Source organism: Aristolochia californica, unplaced genomic scaffold (assembly GCF_029961685.1).
Source record: "Aristolochia californica isolate CCGP_79_NKW_82.1479 unplaced genomic scaffold, dmAriCali1.0.hap1 SCAF_2, whole genome shotgun sequence".
Taxonomy (NCBI): Eukaryota; Viridiplantae; Streptophyta; class Magnoliopsida; order Piperales; family Aristolochiaceae; genus Aristolochia; species Aristolochia californica.
Genome location: NW_027181881.1, coordinates 43,002,791 through 43,019,283, shown reverse-complemented (window position 1 = coordinate 43,019,283; position 16,493 = coordinate 43,002,791). Strand labels below are relative to the sequence as shown.

Genomic DNA, 16,493 nt, shown 5'->3' with positions numbered 1-16,493 from the left:
TTGGTCGGAAGATCAACGCCGATTAGCTCGTTATCAACCCCCCTTTTCATTCAAAACTGAAACAAGGTGTGCTGTAAGAAAACCCCGTGAATCTTTGTCGCCGTTACTGCTTTGTGTTGATTCCCTCTCCTTTTGCTCTCTACCATCTTAGTTATCGATTCATAGGAGAAGATTAAAAGGCAGTAAAATAGAAGTATATGCTTCAAGCTCTTTTAGTATCTGCCACCCACGTGCTTCTACCTCAAATCGCGAACCACTTCCAGTTTAAAGAAGATGACCCAACTCTCAATTTTTTCTCTGCAACTTCTTTCTTTTGGTTTTAATTGAAATTCGTCTGCTACTGCTGCATGCCTGCCGTCTGTTTCTGAAGTTTTATACTGTCGTTTCTGAATTGGAAATGGATTACGCAATGATGCGACAAGTACGCTCCCAAAAAGATGCTAACGCTATCGGTTATCCATTCTTGACAGATATTGAGCAACACTCACGCGCTGCACGAGGGATGATTAAAACTCTCGGGGCGTTAACACCGGAAGGCATCTAATCACATTGGAAGCTTTTACCTGGTCGCTTGACTAAAGATCATCAATGGTGGATTTCCCTTATTTCTTGGGCGGACTGAAACGAAGAGATATATAAGTACGCGCAACCTGTAAGGCTTCTTAAAATATTCAATATTAAGGAGCAGTAGTCTATTTGCCTTCTGTATTTGTTGAGTGACCACAAAAGTTTGATTCCAGCCAAATAAGATGGGAAACCAGAAAGACCTTTAGGAGGGGTTAGTCCACAATCAAGTGGAATGAATTCCCCCCTCATTACCTAGGTCATCATAAATAAGGTGTTAGTGCAAAATGAATTGAATTGAAGCCAGATAACACCATTTCATCTCCTCAGGCAAAAACGACGAAAACCTGATTCCGCCCGTTTTTTCAAATCATCGACTTACCGCGAGCGACGGCGTCGCTTCTTCCCCCCCCCCCCCCCCCCCCCGAAACTAAAAATCCTTTCTCATTTCCTCTTTCTCCTCTCTTCTGCTCGCTCTTCGTCACCCGACGAATTTTTTCGCCCGACCTTCTTCTCTCGTTTTCGCTCTCTGCTCCTCTCGCTCGGCTCTCGTCTTCGTTCTCTGCTCCTCTGCTGTCTCTGCTCCCTCTACTCTCTCGCCTTTATCTCTCGTTTTCGCCCCATCTCCCTCTCTCGTCTCTTTCTCTCTCGGCCTTTCTCTTCCTCTCCCTCTCTCGTCTCTTTCTCTCTCGGCCTTTCTCTTCCTCTCCCTCTCTCGTCTCCCTCTAGGCCTCCATCTCTTTTCACTCTCGGCCTCCCTCTTCCTTCTCGTTCTCGCTCTTCTCTTTCCTCCTCCCCCGATTTCCTTTGATTTAACCTATTTCGGTTTCGATACCCTTCGATTTCCTTCAATCTTCTTCGATTTTCGACAATAGGCGTCGATTTCTTCCATTGGGCTTACATTTCCCCATTCGGGGGTGATTTCCCCAAAATTTCATAAAGTAATCCGAAACCCTAAATTTTTTTTCAACTAATTTAGTTTTGTATTTGAGTTAATTTTAATTTTTGTGCGTAATTTATCTTGATTGTGGCCAAATTTTGGGATGTAGGGTTAGGGTTTATGGGATTTAGGGTTCAAATTCGTGTTGATAGGGTTTAATTTCGGGATTAGAGTTGGGGTTTGGGACTTTTAGGGTTTTGAGGTCTAGGGTTTAGTTTTGAAGAGTAGCTTTTGTTTAGGATTGAACGACGTAGATCGTCTCTCTCTTGCAGTAATCTTGTTTGGAGCATTAGCCAAGGCAACCTTGAATCAGTTACCTGGGTTGAAAGTCAAATATCCCGTGAGAGTGATCCTCTGTTTTCTGTCTTTCAAACCAAGTCTGTTGCAAGTTACAGTAGAGCAGAGATGCTATAATTGATATTGCCTCTGGGTTTGTCTCAGAATCTACAATCAAAGACGGGAGGTCCATTGCTGTACTTGCAATGCTTCCAATACCTTGTGATTTCTTTTCTAAGCTAGGCAAGGTTGATGGTCTTGGAGCTTGTAGACAGGGCCTAATTCTATTCTATACTTGAATCACTGGCTCTAAACAGTTTTTTCCTCCAAACTTGATCTTGCAAACTGTTTATGACAATAACAGACCGAAATGGTTTGCAAATAGCCTCTGTAGCTCCACCGAACTCATTTCATTCAAAATTTCTTCTGTAGAACATAGAGGCCATGTAGATACTGACTGATACAAAATAATGCACAATTAAGTTATAAGTGAAACCAATTTTCTTACTCTAATATAAATTAGCAATAACTTTGAAGAAACATGTAGTAGTTTCTGTAAGCATACATATGGCTTATATAATTCGAAGTGTGGTCCTTGGTTCAGTGTTGATGAGAGAAAATGCAATTGCCAGTCTCTCACTATGACGACAGAGGCTTTCCTCCTTTTCTTCTGAATTCAGGCCATGCAACACAGACTGTGTCAGGGAGAAGACCCGCATCCTTCAACTTCCACTCCAAACTCAGCTTTTGCAAATATCTCCTAGACAGAGAGCATGATGTCTACCCTTAATATCAATTTCATTGTGGCCATCTGGCTTAACTAATCCTGCTTTTCTCACCACTTGTTGAATCCTAGCAATTTCTCTCCTGTTTCCTTTCCAGTAGTGGTGTTTGTTGTCTTGGATTATCTTGAGAATTTTTCCGGGGTTGGTTTCTTATGGTATATTGGTGTCATTTCCAGAAAAAGACACAAGGAACTTTCCTTTAGGGCATTAGCGAAATTGTAGAAGCAGGTGTTGCTGCTGAGGATTCTAAAAGTCCTTGGTTCTGCTGCTTTTCTTGAAAAATATTTTTTCCTTGCAGAAGTTTACATGTAGAACTGGTCAAATTTATTTTGTTGCGATAACAGATTTGTCTTGAGAACTGTTACTGATCAGTTGATTTTATTTCTCAGGTGCTAAGTTGTGAATGCTCTCTGATCTTCTTGGTAACTCAGGATCCCTCACAGCAATCTCAAAAAAAAAAAAGTGGTGCTTGGCAACTTGCAGAACAATGCTGCAGAAATACTCTGTAGGAGACGGTTGTTGTCTTTTTGGTGCAGATGGAACAACTTTTTCCCTATTACCATCAATGGTTTATTCAGATTCAAGATTAGGTTAGTGATTGCTGAAGAAATGTTTGTGAGAAGATTATAATCATCCAGTTTTGGCTAGTGGATTTCTGCAATCTGCTATTTGTATCTTCTTAATATCCTTGTTGCTTGTCTATTGAGTTCACTGCTACACAAGTTATTGTTCTTTCTAGAAATGCTTAGGCATGTTACATCTGAAGAGAAAATAGATGTATTCAAGGAATGGACATCTAGGAGGTGGTGGAAAGAAAGAAAGAAGGCTTCTAAAGCTAGAAATAATTTGCATATGAGTTTCAGTGAACATGGAACCAGAATGGTTTTACATGATGGCTCACCTTTAGGTTTCTTCTGCATTTTTCTCTGTATGGGAGAGTAGTGCATTCATTGTGTTGCTTTCTGTTCAAACTTTGTTTTCTTTGTCACTTCCAAATCTGCTAGAGAAACTAGCTTTGATCCTAATTTCTGTCTCAAAGTTTTTCCTTTTCTAATCCTATTGTACCATGATTCCTTGGGGTTCCATGGACTGTTTGATCGAGGTGAGTTTGCCACAGAGAACCCCAAGGACAATAAACTAATACAATAGGAACCCCAAGGAAACTAATACAATAATCATAAACTGACAACTTAAGCACATTAAGAACTAATACTATACTTCTAACACTCCAATAACGTGAAAAATCTGAATTTTCCTTGCAATGCTTTCCTTCCTCTTGCAAAGTCCTATGCTGCTTCAGTTGATACATGTTAAGGCACTGACCACATATCCATTGAAGACCCATTGATGTTGGCCATTGTGGGATGTCATCACTCTGCTTCTTTTGAATTTTCTGTTCTACTTCTGATAAAAAAACAGATCACAACCCATGAAAGCTGTATTTCATTAGTATAATAATTTATAATAAATTTTAATAATTAATTGGTTTAATTATGAAATTTCTATAATTAATTAAACAATTAGGTTTATTTATTATATTCCTTTATGTTATTTTTTAATTTTTATTAATTTTATATAATTTATTCTAGTCACACGTAATTAGTATGTTAATTTATAATGAATTTTAATCATTAATTGGTTAATTATCCAATTTCTAAAATTAATTAAACCATTATGTTTATTTATTATATTCCCTTATGTTTTTTTTAATTTTTATTAATTTTATATAATATATTCTAGTCACGTAATTAGTATATTAATTTATAATGAATTGTAATCGTTAATTGGTTAATTATCCAATTGATATAATTAATTAAACAATTAGGTTTATTTATTATATTCCCTTATGTTATTTTTTAATTTTTATTAATTTTATATAATTTATTCTAGTCACACGTAATTAGTATGTTAATTTATAATGAATTGTAATCATTAATTGGTTAATTATCCAATTGCTAAAATTAATTAAACCATTATGTTTATTTATTATATTCCCTTATGCTATTTTTTAATTTTTATTAATTTTATATAATATATTCTAGTCACGTAATTAGTATATTAATTTATAATGAATTGTAATCGTTAATTGGTTAATTATCCAATTGTTATAATTAATTAAACCAATAGGTTTATTTATTATATTCCCTTATGTTATTTTTTTTAATTTTATATAATTTATTCATGTCACACGTAATTATTGTTTTAATTTATAATAAACTATAATCATTAATTGGTTAAACTATCCAATTGTTATAATTAATTAAACCATTATATTTATTTATTATATTTCCTTATGTTATTTTTAAATTTTTTATTAATTTTATATAATTTATTGTAGTCCCACATAATTATTATTTTAATTTATAATAAACTATAATCATAAAAGGTTACTCATTATCTTCTTTATTTTGAAAAGGACACTGAAATCTGTTTTCCAAGCACTAACACTGGAATCTGTTTTCCAGCTACTTCAACTGGGCTGGACTAATACCCAAACATGAATTGAAGTGGAAGCAATTCATCTCACTTCAATTCAATTTTCCACTTCATTTCCACTTCATTGTGGACTAACCCCCCCCCCCCCCCCCCCTAGTGATTCATATTGGATTTCCTGAAAAAGTTAAAGTTTTCTTTTTCCTAGCCATGTAGCTTCATAGGATCCTCCTTTCCTGTCCTGAAAAACGAAGATTTCTAGGCAGAAGAAACCTTACCAACCATAGCTTCTCATCTTTGGTAGTACTACGGAAACCAGAGAGTTTTTCCCCTGGTGACTCAACCAATGTCGAGAAAAGAAGGAATGCTGGGAAGAGGGGGAGGCTCGTGCTTGTGCTTTCTGGGTCTCGGAAGTGATGTTGCAGCAAAACCCAGATTGTGACGGTTATTGACTGCTAGAACCGGTGGATGACGGCATTTTTTTAGAGCAATAAATGCTACTTAGTTTTTACTTTTAAAATTTCCTGACATCTTAGCCTTCCAGGATTTATGCAAATGTTGCAGCACAGTTCTTAAGGTCTCAAGTCCAAACGGATCTATAGTTTTATTATGCTTTTAAAAGGTTCTCTTGATAAACTTCATTATTATTTTAGAACAACCCCTATACTTTTGACCATTTTCACATGCTCCATTTTTCTACCACTTTTTTTTTCAAGGTTCTAAGGTGTATCTTTATTTGTGTTCCAAGATGTTCTACCCTGCTTTATAAAAGTTTCTTTTTCAAAATGGATTTCTAATAAATTTTCTAGCCCACAAAAGGTTTCTATTAACTATCTTTCACTCTTGAGTTTTCAGATTCTTGCTTCTTTGAAGAAATTCAAATAGAAAAATTTTCAATTCTTCAGTTCTAATCAGGTTGCTGAAGTTTCTAGGCCTGACTTGCTTGCTTCCTTTTGGAGGTTCCATCAGTTTCTGAAATTTATCTGTGGGTAATTTAGTTTGATGTGGTCCAAAGTCCTAAAACATGCTTCATACACAATCTATTGCTTCTTTTCTACCCTATACAGTATCATTTTTTTCTGTTTCTCGCTAATTCTGATTAGGAAGCTTGCAGGACAACTAGTGGATCTTTCTAGACCTGGGGATTTCAGCCAGGCTCTAATGGAACTCAGGGTAGCTCTGTGCACTCCAGCAAACCTAAGTTGTTTGGTGTGTCCTGTTTCTGATCAATGTCAAGCTCTGAAGATCTTCAGAAAAAGTAAATCTGTACTGGTCACAGATTATCCTGCCAGGGTAATAAAGGCTAAAAAAAGGCTTAATTTGCTGCCAGATCTAGAGAGCTCGAAAACTTGAAAATGTAAAACGAATGGTCTCTTCCTCATCAAAAGGCCAGAAGAAGGATGCCTCCGAGAATTCCCATCAGCTATATTGAAAGAAGAAGCTGATTCGGTCACCAAGAGAAAAGCAATGGATCAGTACTAAAAAGGTTCTTTTGAGCCCGATATCAAGAAGAATAGGAGAATAATTCTAAGGGAAGATGTGGGAGAGTTTGTTCATGTTTTCTCTCACATTCGACTGCGGATGCGCATAGAATTGTTGCTGTTATATCTGGAACATTTGAGAGCGCTGAAGAACTACTTCCTTTTGTCAACCATGTTGAATTCTACATTTATTGCACAAATCAGTCTTGTAAGTGTTGGGTGCATAATTCCAATCTTGAGATAATTTTCTTCTGGCATGTAGGTGATGCTGGTGCTCTGAGGAACAAAGATAACCAAACTTCAGTTACAGAGAAGTGTACTGATGATGAGTCCATCAAAAGCATGGGATTGAAATCTGAGGTAAGAAAGGGAGAAAATGAGAGGGTAGAAAATGTTTCCTCTGCCCCAAATTTCGGCATGTTTGTCCACCAAACGTATATCCAGACAGTTTCAATTTAAAATGCTTCCCAATTCAATTTGATTGCATGTTCATCCACATGTAATCAAATTTCTTGAAGAGCTCATATTTCTCTGGAAAATTTTCTAATAGAAATTTCACCACAAATCTCATAAACAAAATAGAAGAAAGATAACACGAAAAACCCCCGCCTCGATGAGTCTAATCTCGCTTATTTATTGCAGGTTGCCCGAGAATCTCTCAACTGCTGCTGGACACTGATTTTTGAGTTGTCTCAGCAAGAACGATGGCTTCATCCCCTCTTAAGGGCCACAAGAACATTTGTTGAGACCCTCTACACCTACAAAATGGGATCCTTCCCAACTTCGCTATTTCTAACAGACAGTAGAGAAGATAGAATTGAGACACAAGGCATTTGACTCACGCTTGCTCAAGGCGCTTCTTAACTTTCCTCAGGACCTTCAAATGGAGTTAAATCAATCTTCATTTGTTTCTTTCCCTTAGTGACCCTCTTCAGAACGCCAAGAAAATCAAATCAGTAATGATATTTAGAACGAGAGGTTAGACAAACTATCTTGCTGTACTGAGTGGAAGGGGAAAAACTTTAAAATACTCTCTTTAGGAAAAACTTACAGCTATGGCAATGAGCTCCTCTAGTAACTCCTCCAAATGGCGCAGAGGCTAAAGAAAATAAACATGATAAATTATTGGATGCATCATGACTAAGTCCAGTATTTCGTGAGAATAAAGTCAATGCTCAAACTAAAATAGCGGCAGGTAAGGAAATGTCAAGAGTCTAAACTCACCCATTGTGTTGGGCCATCTACAGGTGCATTTGAGGGATCATCGTGCACCTGATAGCCCAGAAAATATTTAAATTAGGATTCTGCAGTAGTTAACAGCTAAAGTTATTCTCTGTTACTCAAAGCAGATCTTTTATACCTCCATAAAGAGTCCATCCACTCCAACTGCAACGGCAGTCCTTGCGATGCATGGTATTAACTCCCGGAGGCCTCCGCTAGCAACACCTCCTCCATCCAGCTAGTAAAAGAACCACTTGAAATCAATTCTTAATGCAGTAGTACAGTGAACAAATAGAAAGAACAACGGCACATATAGCAAACAGAAGCTTCTAGTAGCATGAAGCCTACAGAAGTTAAAACTTTAGAAACTATAAATTTTTTTTTTTTTTTGAAAAATGATCAGAGTTTATACACTAAACTTTAAATACAACTTCTAACACCTAAAAGAAGATTCGGCATATCTCACTTACTAACATATACAATAGTAAGTTTAGATATGGGGGTCCATTTTGTAGTCCCTGTGTATGACAGGGGGAGTTACAGAGGAACCAAGTCAAGTGGGTTCCATTCGTATGGAACCCACACAAGTTCTTATTCAACCCAAATGATTCCTGGTGAACAGCCCTGTTTTGGTCCATTAGAACCAGTAGATCTGATATTGATAATTGTTTCACAGCTTCAAACCAAACTGAAGAAGCTTAGCAAAAAACCAACATGGACAAAGAGACTACCTCTACATTAAAGCGAACAGAGATTTTGTTGGGAACAAATTGTTGTCACCTAGACATAATCTAAGTTACCCACAGGAAAAAAATTGAATACAAGATCCACTAATGTGCCAAGATGGGCCTACTTATCTATCCTTCTATGAGAGAAGGATGAAGAAGTACCAATTAAATCAGCTATGAAGCCATAGATAAGCAGTCACCTTTTTCCCAGCAGGTTGCTGCAGCGAATGTGTAACATCTGCAACCTGCACAAATAGACATCCTGTTAGATATGTAGTTACTGGTTAGGGGACACCAGTCTTAACCCTCAGAATCATCAAAGTGATGTGTTTGCTTTCTTCAGTTATATGTTTTCTTTTCCAGTACTTGTCCTTTTCTCGTTCTTCTTTTTCTTTATTGAAAGTTATTTGCTGTATCTCAATTAATTAATTTTTTTTAAATGAAGTTACCCCGGATCAATAGATAGATAAAAGTTCAGTCCATTTATTTAACTTCATTTAATACACCTCATTTATTTAACTGTTCAAATTTTTTATCCCTAAAATGATCCTGAATCTGTAACTCTGAAAACTGAATTTCATTTGAGTCTAACAAAATTTTGTTTAAAAATTACATAAATTCAACACTACATAAAACAGTAAGATGAGAATATATCAAAAAGCAAATACTAACTGCTCAGAATAGAACTGTTAACAAATTTTGAGCAGGTACCAGAACTAGACTGAATATTTTACTTTGGGTTAGAGTGCTCTCTCTATTTTTAACAAAAGAGATGAATCAAGCAACTATAAGTGCCCAATCTGGTTTGCCTGAAGAACAAGGAACCCTCAGGAAAAATAAAACTTTAAACTCAACGTTAGATCACCAGATTGTAGCTTTTAAAATATAATATGTCCACCAAGTCTCAAAGGTTTCCTTACTCAACTGACTTCAAGAGAAGTAACGTAGAGATGAAGAATGAAAGTAACTTACAACAGGACAATTTACTTCCCTCATCCACTCCAAGTTACGTGGATCAACAATCAAGTCATCTGCAACAACCAATGACCAAAACAAATCAATTTCAAATGCTTTTCTGATTTCTTTTGCTACCTTTTGCAAGTGACCAGCAATCAAACATGGCCATTCAGAAAGGTTCATGCACACACAACATTTCAAATTATATAACAGTTCTTTTTCAAAAAGTATGACATATCACTATTTAAGGTCTACTGAATACTGAAATCAGTTTCACCTAAAAACAGAAAGATATTCATAGCAGTTCATGGCCCATATTTATGGGCCGATGAACATTAATTGAACAAAAGACATGAACTTGTTTGAAGCAAGAGAAATATTTGTAGTCAATTTTTTTTTTATTAGGGACAAACAATCAAATCTAGAAAGAAGAAGGACAATTAGGCATGTAAAAGAAAAGAGAGAATAATTTAACCTAGATAAAAACCTATCAAAAGTTTCCAAGGCTGGTAATTTCCACAGAGTAGTAAAATTTACTGATTCATTAATGCATGTGGGAAGGGAAAAAAATCCATGTATCATTTGATATCCCAGCAATAAAGCTCATGAAACAAGTCCAAGGAAACATGTTGATAGCTTCAGCATATCATCCTCTTAGAAACTTAAGAAACACTCATTAGAAAGAAATTTCAGAAGTTCAACATGAAAATGTCAAGAGTCAAATTTCTAAATCTGATGCTGGCTTACTATAACCAAACATGGTTCCTCGCTCACAAACCATCACATTTTGATTCCCAGCCAATCTAATTTTCTCTGCAGAGTTTATCATGACCTGCCATCAGCCACAAGCACACAAATATTACAAGACAAGATCAGGAGACATTACAAAGCAGGGTAAGGGAAACAGAAGTACATAAGTGGACCAGCTTTAGCATACCCAAGGCAGCCCCTGTCCAACCCCAAAGAAATACAAGTGAGTGCACCCCATCTAAGAGAAGTATACATTCCCTCTTACTGGTGAAACAGCAGTTATATATCATTATAAAGATAAAATTAATGCTCAATTTACAGAAGACGTTGCAAAGGAAGGTCCAATAACATTTACAATCAATTGAAGTAAATGATATCCTATGTGTATGGCAATTATCTCCTCGCAGCCTATAAGACACTTTTCAACATATATAGTGAAGTTTATCAGAAAACATAATTATTCCATAAACAGGTGAGCTTGTACAGACTCAGTTTTCATAATTACAGATAAATATCACTACATGGTATTTAAAAAAACACAGGACATGCAGTCAAATCAGTTTAATAGATATTATTATCTTATTTTTTGGAATCACATACTGGTGAGCCCAATTAAGATCCTTTTTCCTTCTTGAAGTGGATAGTTCAATAGGAGAATATGTAATGCAACTCTCAAGATGCCAAATGCTACTGCTTAACTTGGAAAGATAGCAAAAGGGTATTATTGTCAAAATAAACTAATCGATTCTTGCTTTAGGAGCAAATGAATTAATCAATTATTCAGGAATATAAATAAGCATAGACTTATTTCTTGCATCTCAAACACATTGTATTGAGTCGTTCAAGAAATAGCAAAACAAGAGTTTCATCAGCATACTAACAGAAGGAGCACAAAATTGGCCTTTCTTGATATTGACAATTTTCCCAGTCTTGGCTGCAGCAACTAGAAGGTCAGTCTGTTACCAAAAAAAATAAAAAATAAATAAGCAATAAAAAGTACAAACTCTGGCCATGAGTTTCCACTGTTCTAATCTGAGCCTAGTAAAAATCATGTTATTCACAATGCAGCTACTAACCTGACGACAAAGGAAAGCTGGAATCTGGATGATATCTGCGATCCTTCCAACAGGTTCACACTGTATACCAGTGTAATATAGTTAGAATAAATGTAACCAACTAAAGAGATTATTCATCAATATTGACTCCTACCAATGTCTCCTAGTATGTTTCATTCCAAAAATTTGCTCCAGCATATTATAAATCCAACTTAGCAAAACTAAAATCTGATGAGAAATGTAAACTAAACAAACCTTTTGATGGTGTACGAAAAATAGGGAATTAGGTGAAGCCACTTAGCTCAACAGTAATTAAAAGTAGCAACAAGAGAACAGGTTAACAGTTCAGAGAGAAACAAGAAGTGAAATAACAGAAGGGAATTTCAAGAGAAGCCTAGGACAACCCTTGCAGAAGTCTGAACTTATACCTGGCTTGTCTCATGCACGTCAGTCACTATGGGAAGATCGTAGGCCACCTTAACCTTTTCAAGAATCTAATTGAATGAAATAGAATCAAACATCAATGACAGGTAAACTATAATTATGTAAACAGTCATAAAACAACACAAATATTGATGTAGTAAATGCCATGCATCAAATAATGGAAAAGCTAGAAAAGGAATTTCATCTCAGTATTCACAATTTCTTGATAGAGCTGATGCCACTTTTAACAGTTACCAACATAATTTGCTAGAATGAGATGCAAATTGGCATTGCAGATGCATTACATGAATAACATTGCTGCACAGCTCTATTGGCAGTACTAACAACTTGGCAGGAATTGCAGTGCCCAAAATGTATCAGAATTCTGCCATGACAAACTCGATGTGGTCGAACATTGCCATGTGCAAGAAAATTAGAGTGTTGAATAACTGTGAAAGGTGACATCATGAAAGCATTTTCTATAAGGAATCAAACTTTGAGATCAGAAAGAGATAAGTTGGTTGAAGCAGGCCACAGCTGTGAAGATCTCCAGGGAAGTAACAATGGTTTTAAGGACAAAATATCGAAGCCCATGATACTGGCCTAGTCACAATAAAAGGCACTTCAGCCAATTCAATTGTCTACCCAAGAAAATCATATAAAGTGATACAGGCAGATATTTTGGCAATCATACCGTTATATGAAGACAGAAAAGAGAAAAAGAAAAATCTGATCATGAAGAACTGACGACTCATGGAATGATGTACTTAGATAATTGAGTTCACCATCTCACGAAAATTGGAGTACCTAAAGGAAGGCATTTAAAGTGAGCTTCTCAACAAAGATGGGGAACCTAAAGAAAGTTCAGTAATAGGGTACCGTACAGAACGAATATAGCTATAATGTGTTTGTCTCGTGCGCCACCTAAAGAAAGTTCAGTAATATGGTACCGTACAGAACGAATATAGCTATAATGTGTTTGTCTCGTGCGCCACTTTGTATATTCCCTTAGTCCATTCTTTTATTCAAACTAGGGAAAAAAAGAAAAGAGAAATCCTTAACCTTCAGCGTACCGTACATGTACCCCACAATACATGAGATAAAATCTAAAAGTTTTTTCATACAAAACTTATGAGGTCACAAGAAGAATGGTTTATTTTATGTTGATATTAAACGGATTGAAGTGATAACCACCTTCAGGCCTTCCTCCATTCCAGGGCCACGAAATGATTTTGAGGATGTACGATTAGCTTTGTCAAAGCTGGATTTGAAAACCAGCTGTAACCCAAGTCTATCAAGTGAAGAAGAATGGATTAGTCAGAAATCTTATAAATAACACCACAGAACTCTCCACCAAAATGAGACATTTCGAACAAGATATGGTACTTACTTGGAGGTAATACCCTTTATATGTTTGGCCATTCGTAAAATATGTTCCTCCGATTCAATAACATTGGGGCCTGCTAGCAAGAAAAATGGTTCTGCAGCCTGTTCGAAGTTGGAGAAAGGTAAGACGTACGTACAACAAGGACTTGTATAAAAGCTAAACCAAGCCATACAAGGACAGAATAATTAAGGAATTCAAAGAATTAAGATCAAACGAGATACAACCTTCAGCTGATTGAACAACAACGATGGCTCCATAGCTTGAGCACTTTCGGAATCAAAATTTGGAGATAGCCTGCAATTGAAAAAATAAATTGCTTATAAGATGTCAAATATCATGCAAAAGAAAAAAAAAACGCTGAAAGAAACATGTAGAAATTAAGAGTGAGATGCAAACACCTGCACACAGAACAAGAAGACAAAAAAGTGTCTAGTTGTAGGACGAGAACGGAGAAGAAGAAAAAGAAAATCCCAATAAGAGGATCTTCGATTGTGACATATATTATATGAAACATTATAAAATGTATAAAACAATTGCTGCAACAAATGAAAGAGAAAACTGTGAACGCAGAACAAGGAAGAGCTACAATTTAAAAATCATGCTACTTTACAGAAATTATTTACCTTTCAAAACACTAATTGAAAATTGTTTATAGTTGATCAAAGTTTTAGGTACCAAAACTCAGTAGACAGATGTTGCGACTTTCGCGTTCTGATCCCAGATAAAAGAAAATGTGTAAAAAGAATAACACAACATAATAAAGCACAAGGAAGGAATACTTAGCACTGAATAGCCAAACACAGATATGCTTACCCCGATTAACTTGGATACGGATGGAACAAACTTAACAAAAAAATCAGAATAGAGATAAAAGAGAGTTGGTTTCTTGCTTATTGGTCAGAATACATCCAAAAGTAAAGCCTGTGCCAAATACGCCGGACAGGCGCGACTCAACTCCACTCATTCAATGAAATATTACGTGTACGTAGTTCAACATATAACCACAAGTTTGTCAACAAGGATCTCATTTTCATGAATTTGGGGAAGAAGGATAACCTCAATGTAGATAAAATGCGCAGCAAAACACTACAATTTTTAGAACAATAGAAATCAGGAAGCTACCGACAGATCTGAGAAAATAGAACTTGGACAAAATCCATTGCAACATACCTTAATGGCTAGCCCACTCAGAAAGAGATCTCGAAAGAAGAAAGGAAACTTTGGGAGGGGGGAGTGAAGCAAATCAGTTATGACCTCTGCTTTGATCTTACAGGAGACGGTAAAGAGCCTCCTCAAGGTTTCAACTGAGCCACTAAACATTAGAGCTCTAAACAAAGTTATCGAGTCGGATCCGGTTAGTCCCCTTTGTCGGCAAAGCGTGTTAACGGTGACACGGCAAGCGTCAAGGTCCGGGACATAAACCCACACGGGAAGCCGGATTCATTGGATCTAATCGGATCATCCGACTTGGACTAGGAGTAAAGAGTAAACGTGTGAACACAGCCTCAGCGTGTAGCGCCGTGGTTTTAAACTTTGCCGCAATAAATATGAGCCTGCCTCTTCGATCATATGTCCCGAGCGATATCCGCTCCTTGCTGTCCGCAGAAAATACTCTTCTCCCCCTGAGAGTGAAGAAAACTACCCGACCTTTCTTCGGTCTTCTCCAATCACATTTTCGGTGCGTTTTTTTTGTTTATCTATCTGACTACCAGTTCGGATCTCTTTCAGTATCCTGGACTGGAGTACATTGGTTTATTTTCTTTTCTTTTTGTCTTTTTAGCTTTGCTCGATCCAATAATTTTATTCTACATTTCTGATGCAATCCTGCTTCAATTTGGGATCTGCATGTCTTGCTTTCTTTGTTGTCGCTTCCCTTCGTATGGCAATGTGAAAATGCTTTTGTTATGCTTCTGCCTCCTGGCAGTCAGCAGATCTTGGTTTCGAGTGTTCTAAACCCCATGATTTCTTCTTAGAGCCAGTCATTTGCTTCTCGATCGTTTTAATTTACTAGTTTGAGGCGCTGATCTTGTTGTTCACTTTTATTGGGCTACAGGTCTTGTTGTTCATTTGATTCTGTGATTTTATGCTAAGGTTTTGATCATGAAAATTTCCTGCAGGAAATGTTTTTCTCATTACTGTAATACATAGATCTTACTCGATGGCTTGATTCTTTCAAAGCCAACATATGTCCATTTGTCTTGTCAGCAATGACTTTGTTATATAGTTTTACTATCTCGTCTTTAAAGTTTTACTACATTTTTGTGTGTCAAACGCTGCGAATCGTTTTACGACTTGTTTTTTTATTGCATTCATTTATGGTGTAATTAGAAGTTGTATAACTACTTTGCTGTCCTTGCTGGAAAAAAAATGCTTCAGGGTCCGAATTTCATGCCTATACTTTAGAAACGATGAACTCTACAGATATTTCTTTTTTCCCTTCGACGAGATGAATCTGGATCAACTATATAAAATTATGAAATGAATAATCTGATATTTTTTTATTGAAACGTAAAATTCTTACACATTTCTTTTATATCTTCTGAATGCTTTAGCACATATATGTTTGAACTGACCTTGTTCCAGCTCTCCAAGGGCAACTACCAGGCTTTCAAATAATCATATTGACTCAGTAGATACATTATGATTTTGTTTTTGTTGCCTTTTCAGTTTATTTTAGCTTGAGTTATGATTAGAAAAAAACTTAAACAAGATTTTTCGGATTTGTTTTTATAGTTTGAAGTCAGGTTCGAGTTTTTATGCACCTTTCATGAACTGGAAAAGTCTATGTTTTATCTTAATACTAGTATTTATTTCCTGTTTGTTTGTGATTTGTTCCTGATAAAGAGATTGAATAGTGTAAAGACTCTGTGTCAGAATTTTTATTGGAACCAATCAGCCTAATAGACTCTCTCTCTCTCTCTCTCTCTCTCTCTCTCAGCACCCTCCCTCTCTGTGCTGTTTACCATGCTAGATCAGCTGGATTTGGTCCTGGTTTTTAGTAATTTGATTTTGTTATTTTTATTTTATTTCTCTCAGTTTGAAGTTTTTACACCTTTTGTAGACAATTTATTGTAGTCATTTCTCTGAGTTAAAGTATTGAATCTGTTCCTTTTTGTTAAGCAGATGTGTTCTTGGAGAATCTAATACTTCATTTCTTATGATGTCATTCTGTTCTTTTCACTTTAGTATTGAATCTGTTCTTTTTTGTTGAGCAGATGTTGTTCTTGGAGAATCTAATAATTCCTTTTCTACGATGTTATTTCTATTATTTTTTAGTTACTTCCTCTGTTGAATAATTAATATTGGTTTGATAATAATTAGTGGCAAATGAATGTAAAAGAAGCCAATTGGCTTTCAACTTTTTTAGTGCTCAGTAGCTGAGCATAGATCCTATTTCTAAATTTGTTAATTTTAAAATTGATGTTTCTACACATACTCCGTCCCTCTTTAGTCATCTAAGAGCATTCAAATCCCTTTTTTTTATAGTGTCACT

At 36.1% G+C, this 16,493-nt stretch overlaps 2 protein-coding genes across 3 annotated transcripts in view; one reads left to right on the top strand and one right to left on the bottom strand.

Moving 5' to 3' along the window:
* Nucleotides 1–6,348: 6,348 nt before the first annotated feature.
* LOC137955443 (2-dehydro-3-deoxyphosphooctonate aldolase 1) lies at nucleotides 6,349–14,304 on the bottom strand. The gene is made up of 15 exons (XM_068802382.1): nucleotides 14,171–14,304; nucleotides 13,225–13,294; nucleotides 13,004–13,101; nucleotides 12,808–12,904; nucleotides 11,619–11,684; nucleotides 11,212–11,271; nucleotides 11,017–11,091; nucleotides 10,133–10,217; nucleotides 9,401–9,459; nucleotides 8,629–8,673; nucleotides 7,840–7,938; nucleotides 7,704–7,751; nucleotides 7,531–7,578; nucleotides 7,322–7,408; nucleotides 6,349–6,755 (listed from the first exon to the last, which is right to left on the bottom strand). The coding sequence occupies exons 2-14, from the start codon at nucleotides 13,255–13,257 to the stop codon at nucleotides 7,340–7,342; spliced, it is 882 nt and encodes a 293-aa protein (XP_068658483.1). The 5' UTR covers nucleotides 13,258–13,294; nucleotides 14,171–14,304; the 3' UTR covers nucleotides 6,349–6,755; nucleotides 7,322–7,339.
* Nucleotides 14,305–14,576: 272 nt separating this feature from the next.
* The window catches only part of LOC137955736 (uncharacterized), a 30,711-nt gene continuing 28,794 nt past the window's right edge, over nucleotides 14,577–16,493 (top strand). For both annotated transcript variants that reach the window (XM_068802833.1, XM_068802832.1), the window contains exon 1: nucleotides 14,577–14,678. The gene's annotated coding sequence lies outside the window, so the exon portion shown is untranslated. The remainder of the gene's footprint in view (nucleotides 14,679–16,493) is intronic.

Coding starts and splice junctions, on each gene's coding strand:
- LOC137955443 (XM_068802382.1), bottom strand. CDS start 13,257: ATGGAGCCATCGTTGTTGTTCAATCAGCTGAAG. Junction 11,092..11,211: donor CAGCTTTCCTTTGTCGTCAG/GTTAGTAGCTGC, acceptor TTTTGGTAACAG/ACTGACCTTCTAGTTGCTGC. Junction 8,674..9,400: donor GGGAAGTAAATTGTCCTGTT/GTAAGTTACTTT, acceptor CTATTTGTGCAG/GTTGCAGATGTTACACATTC.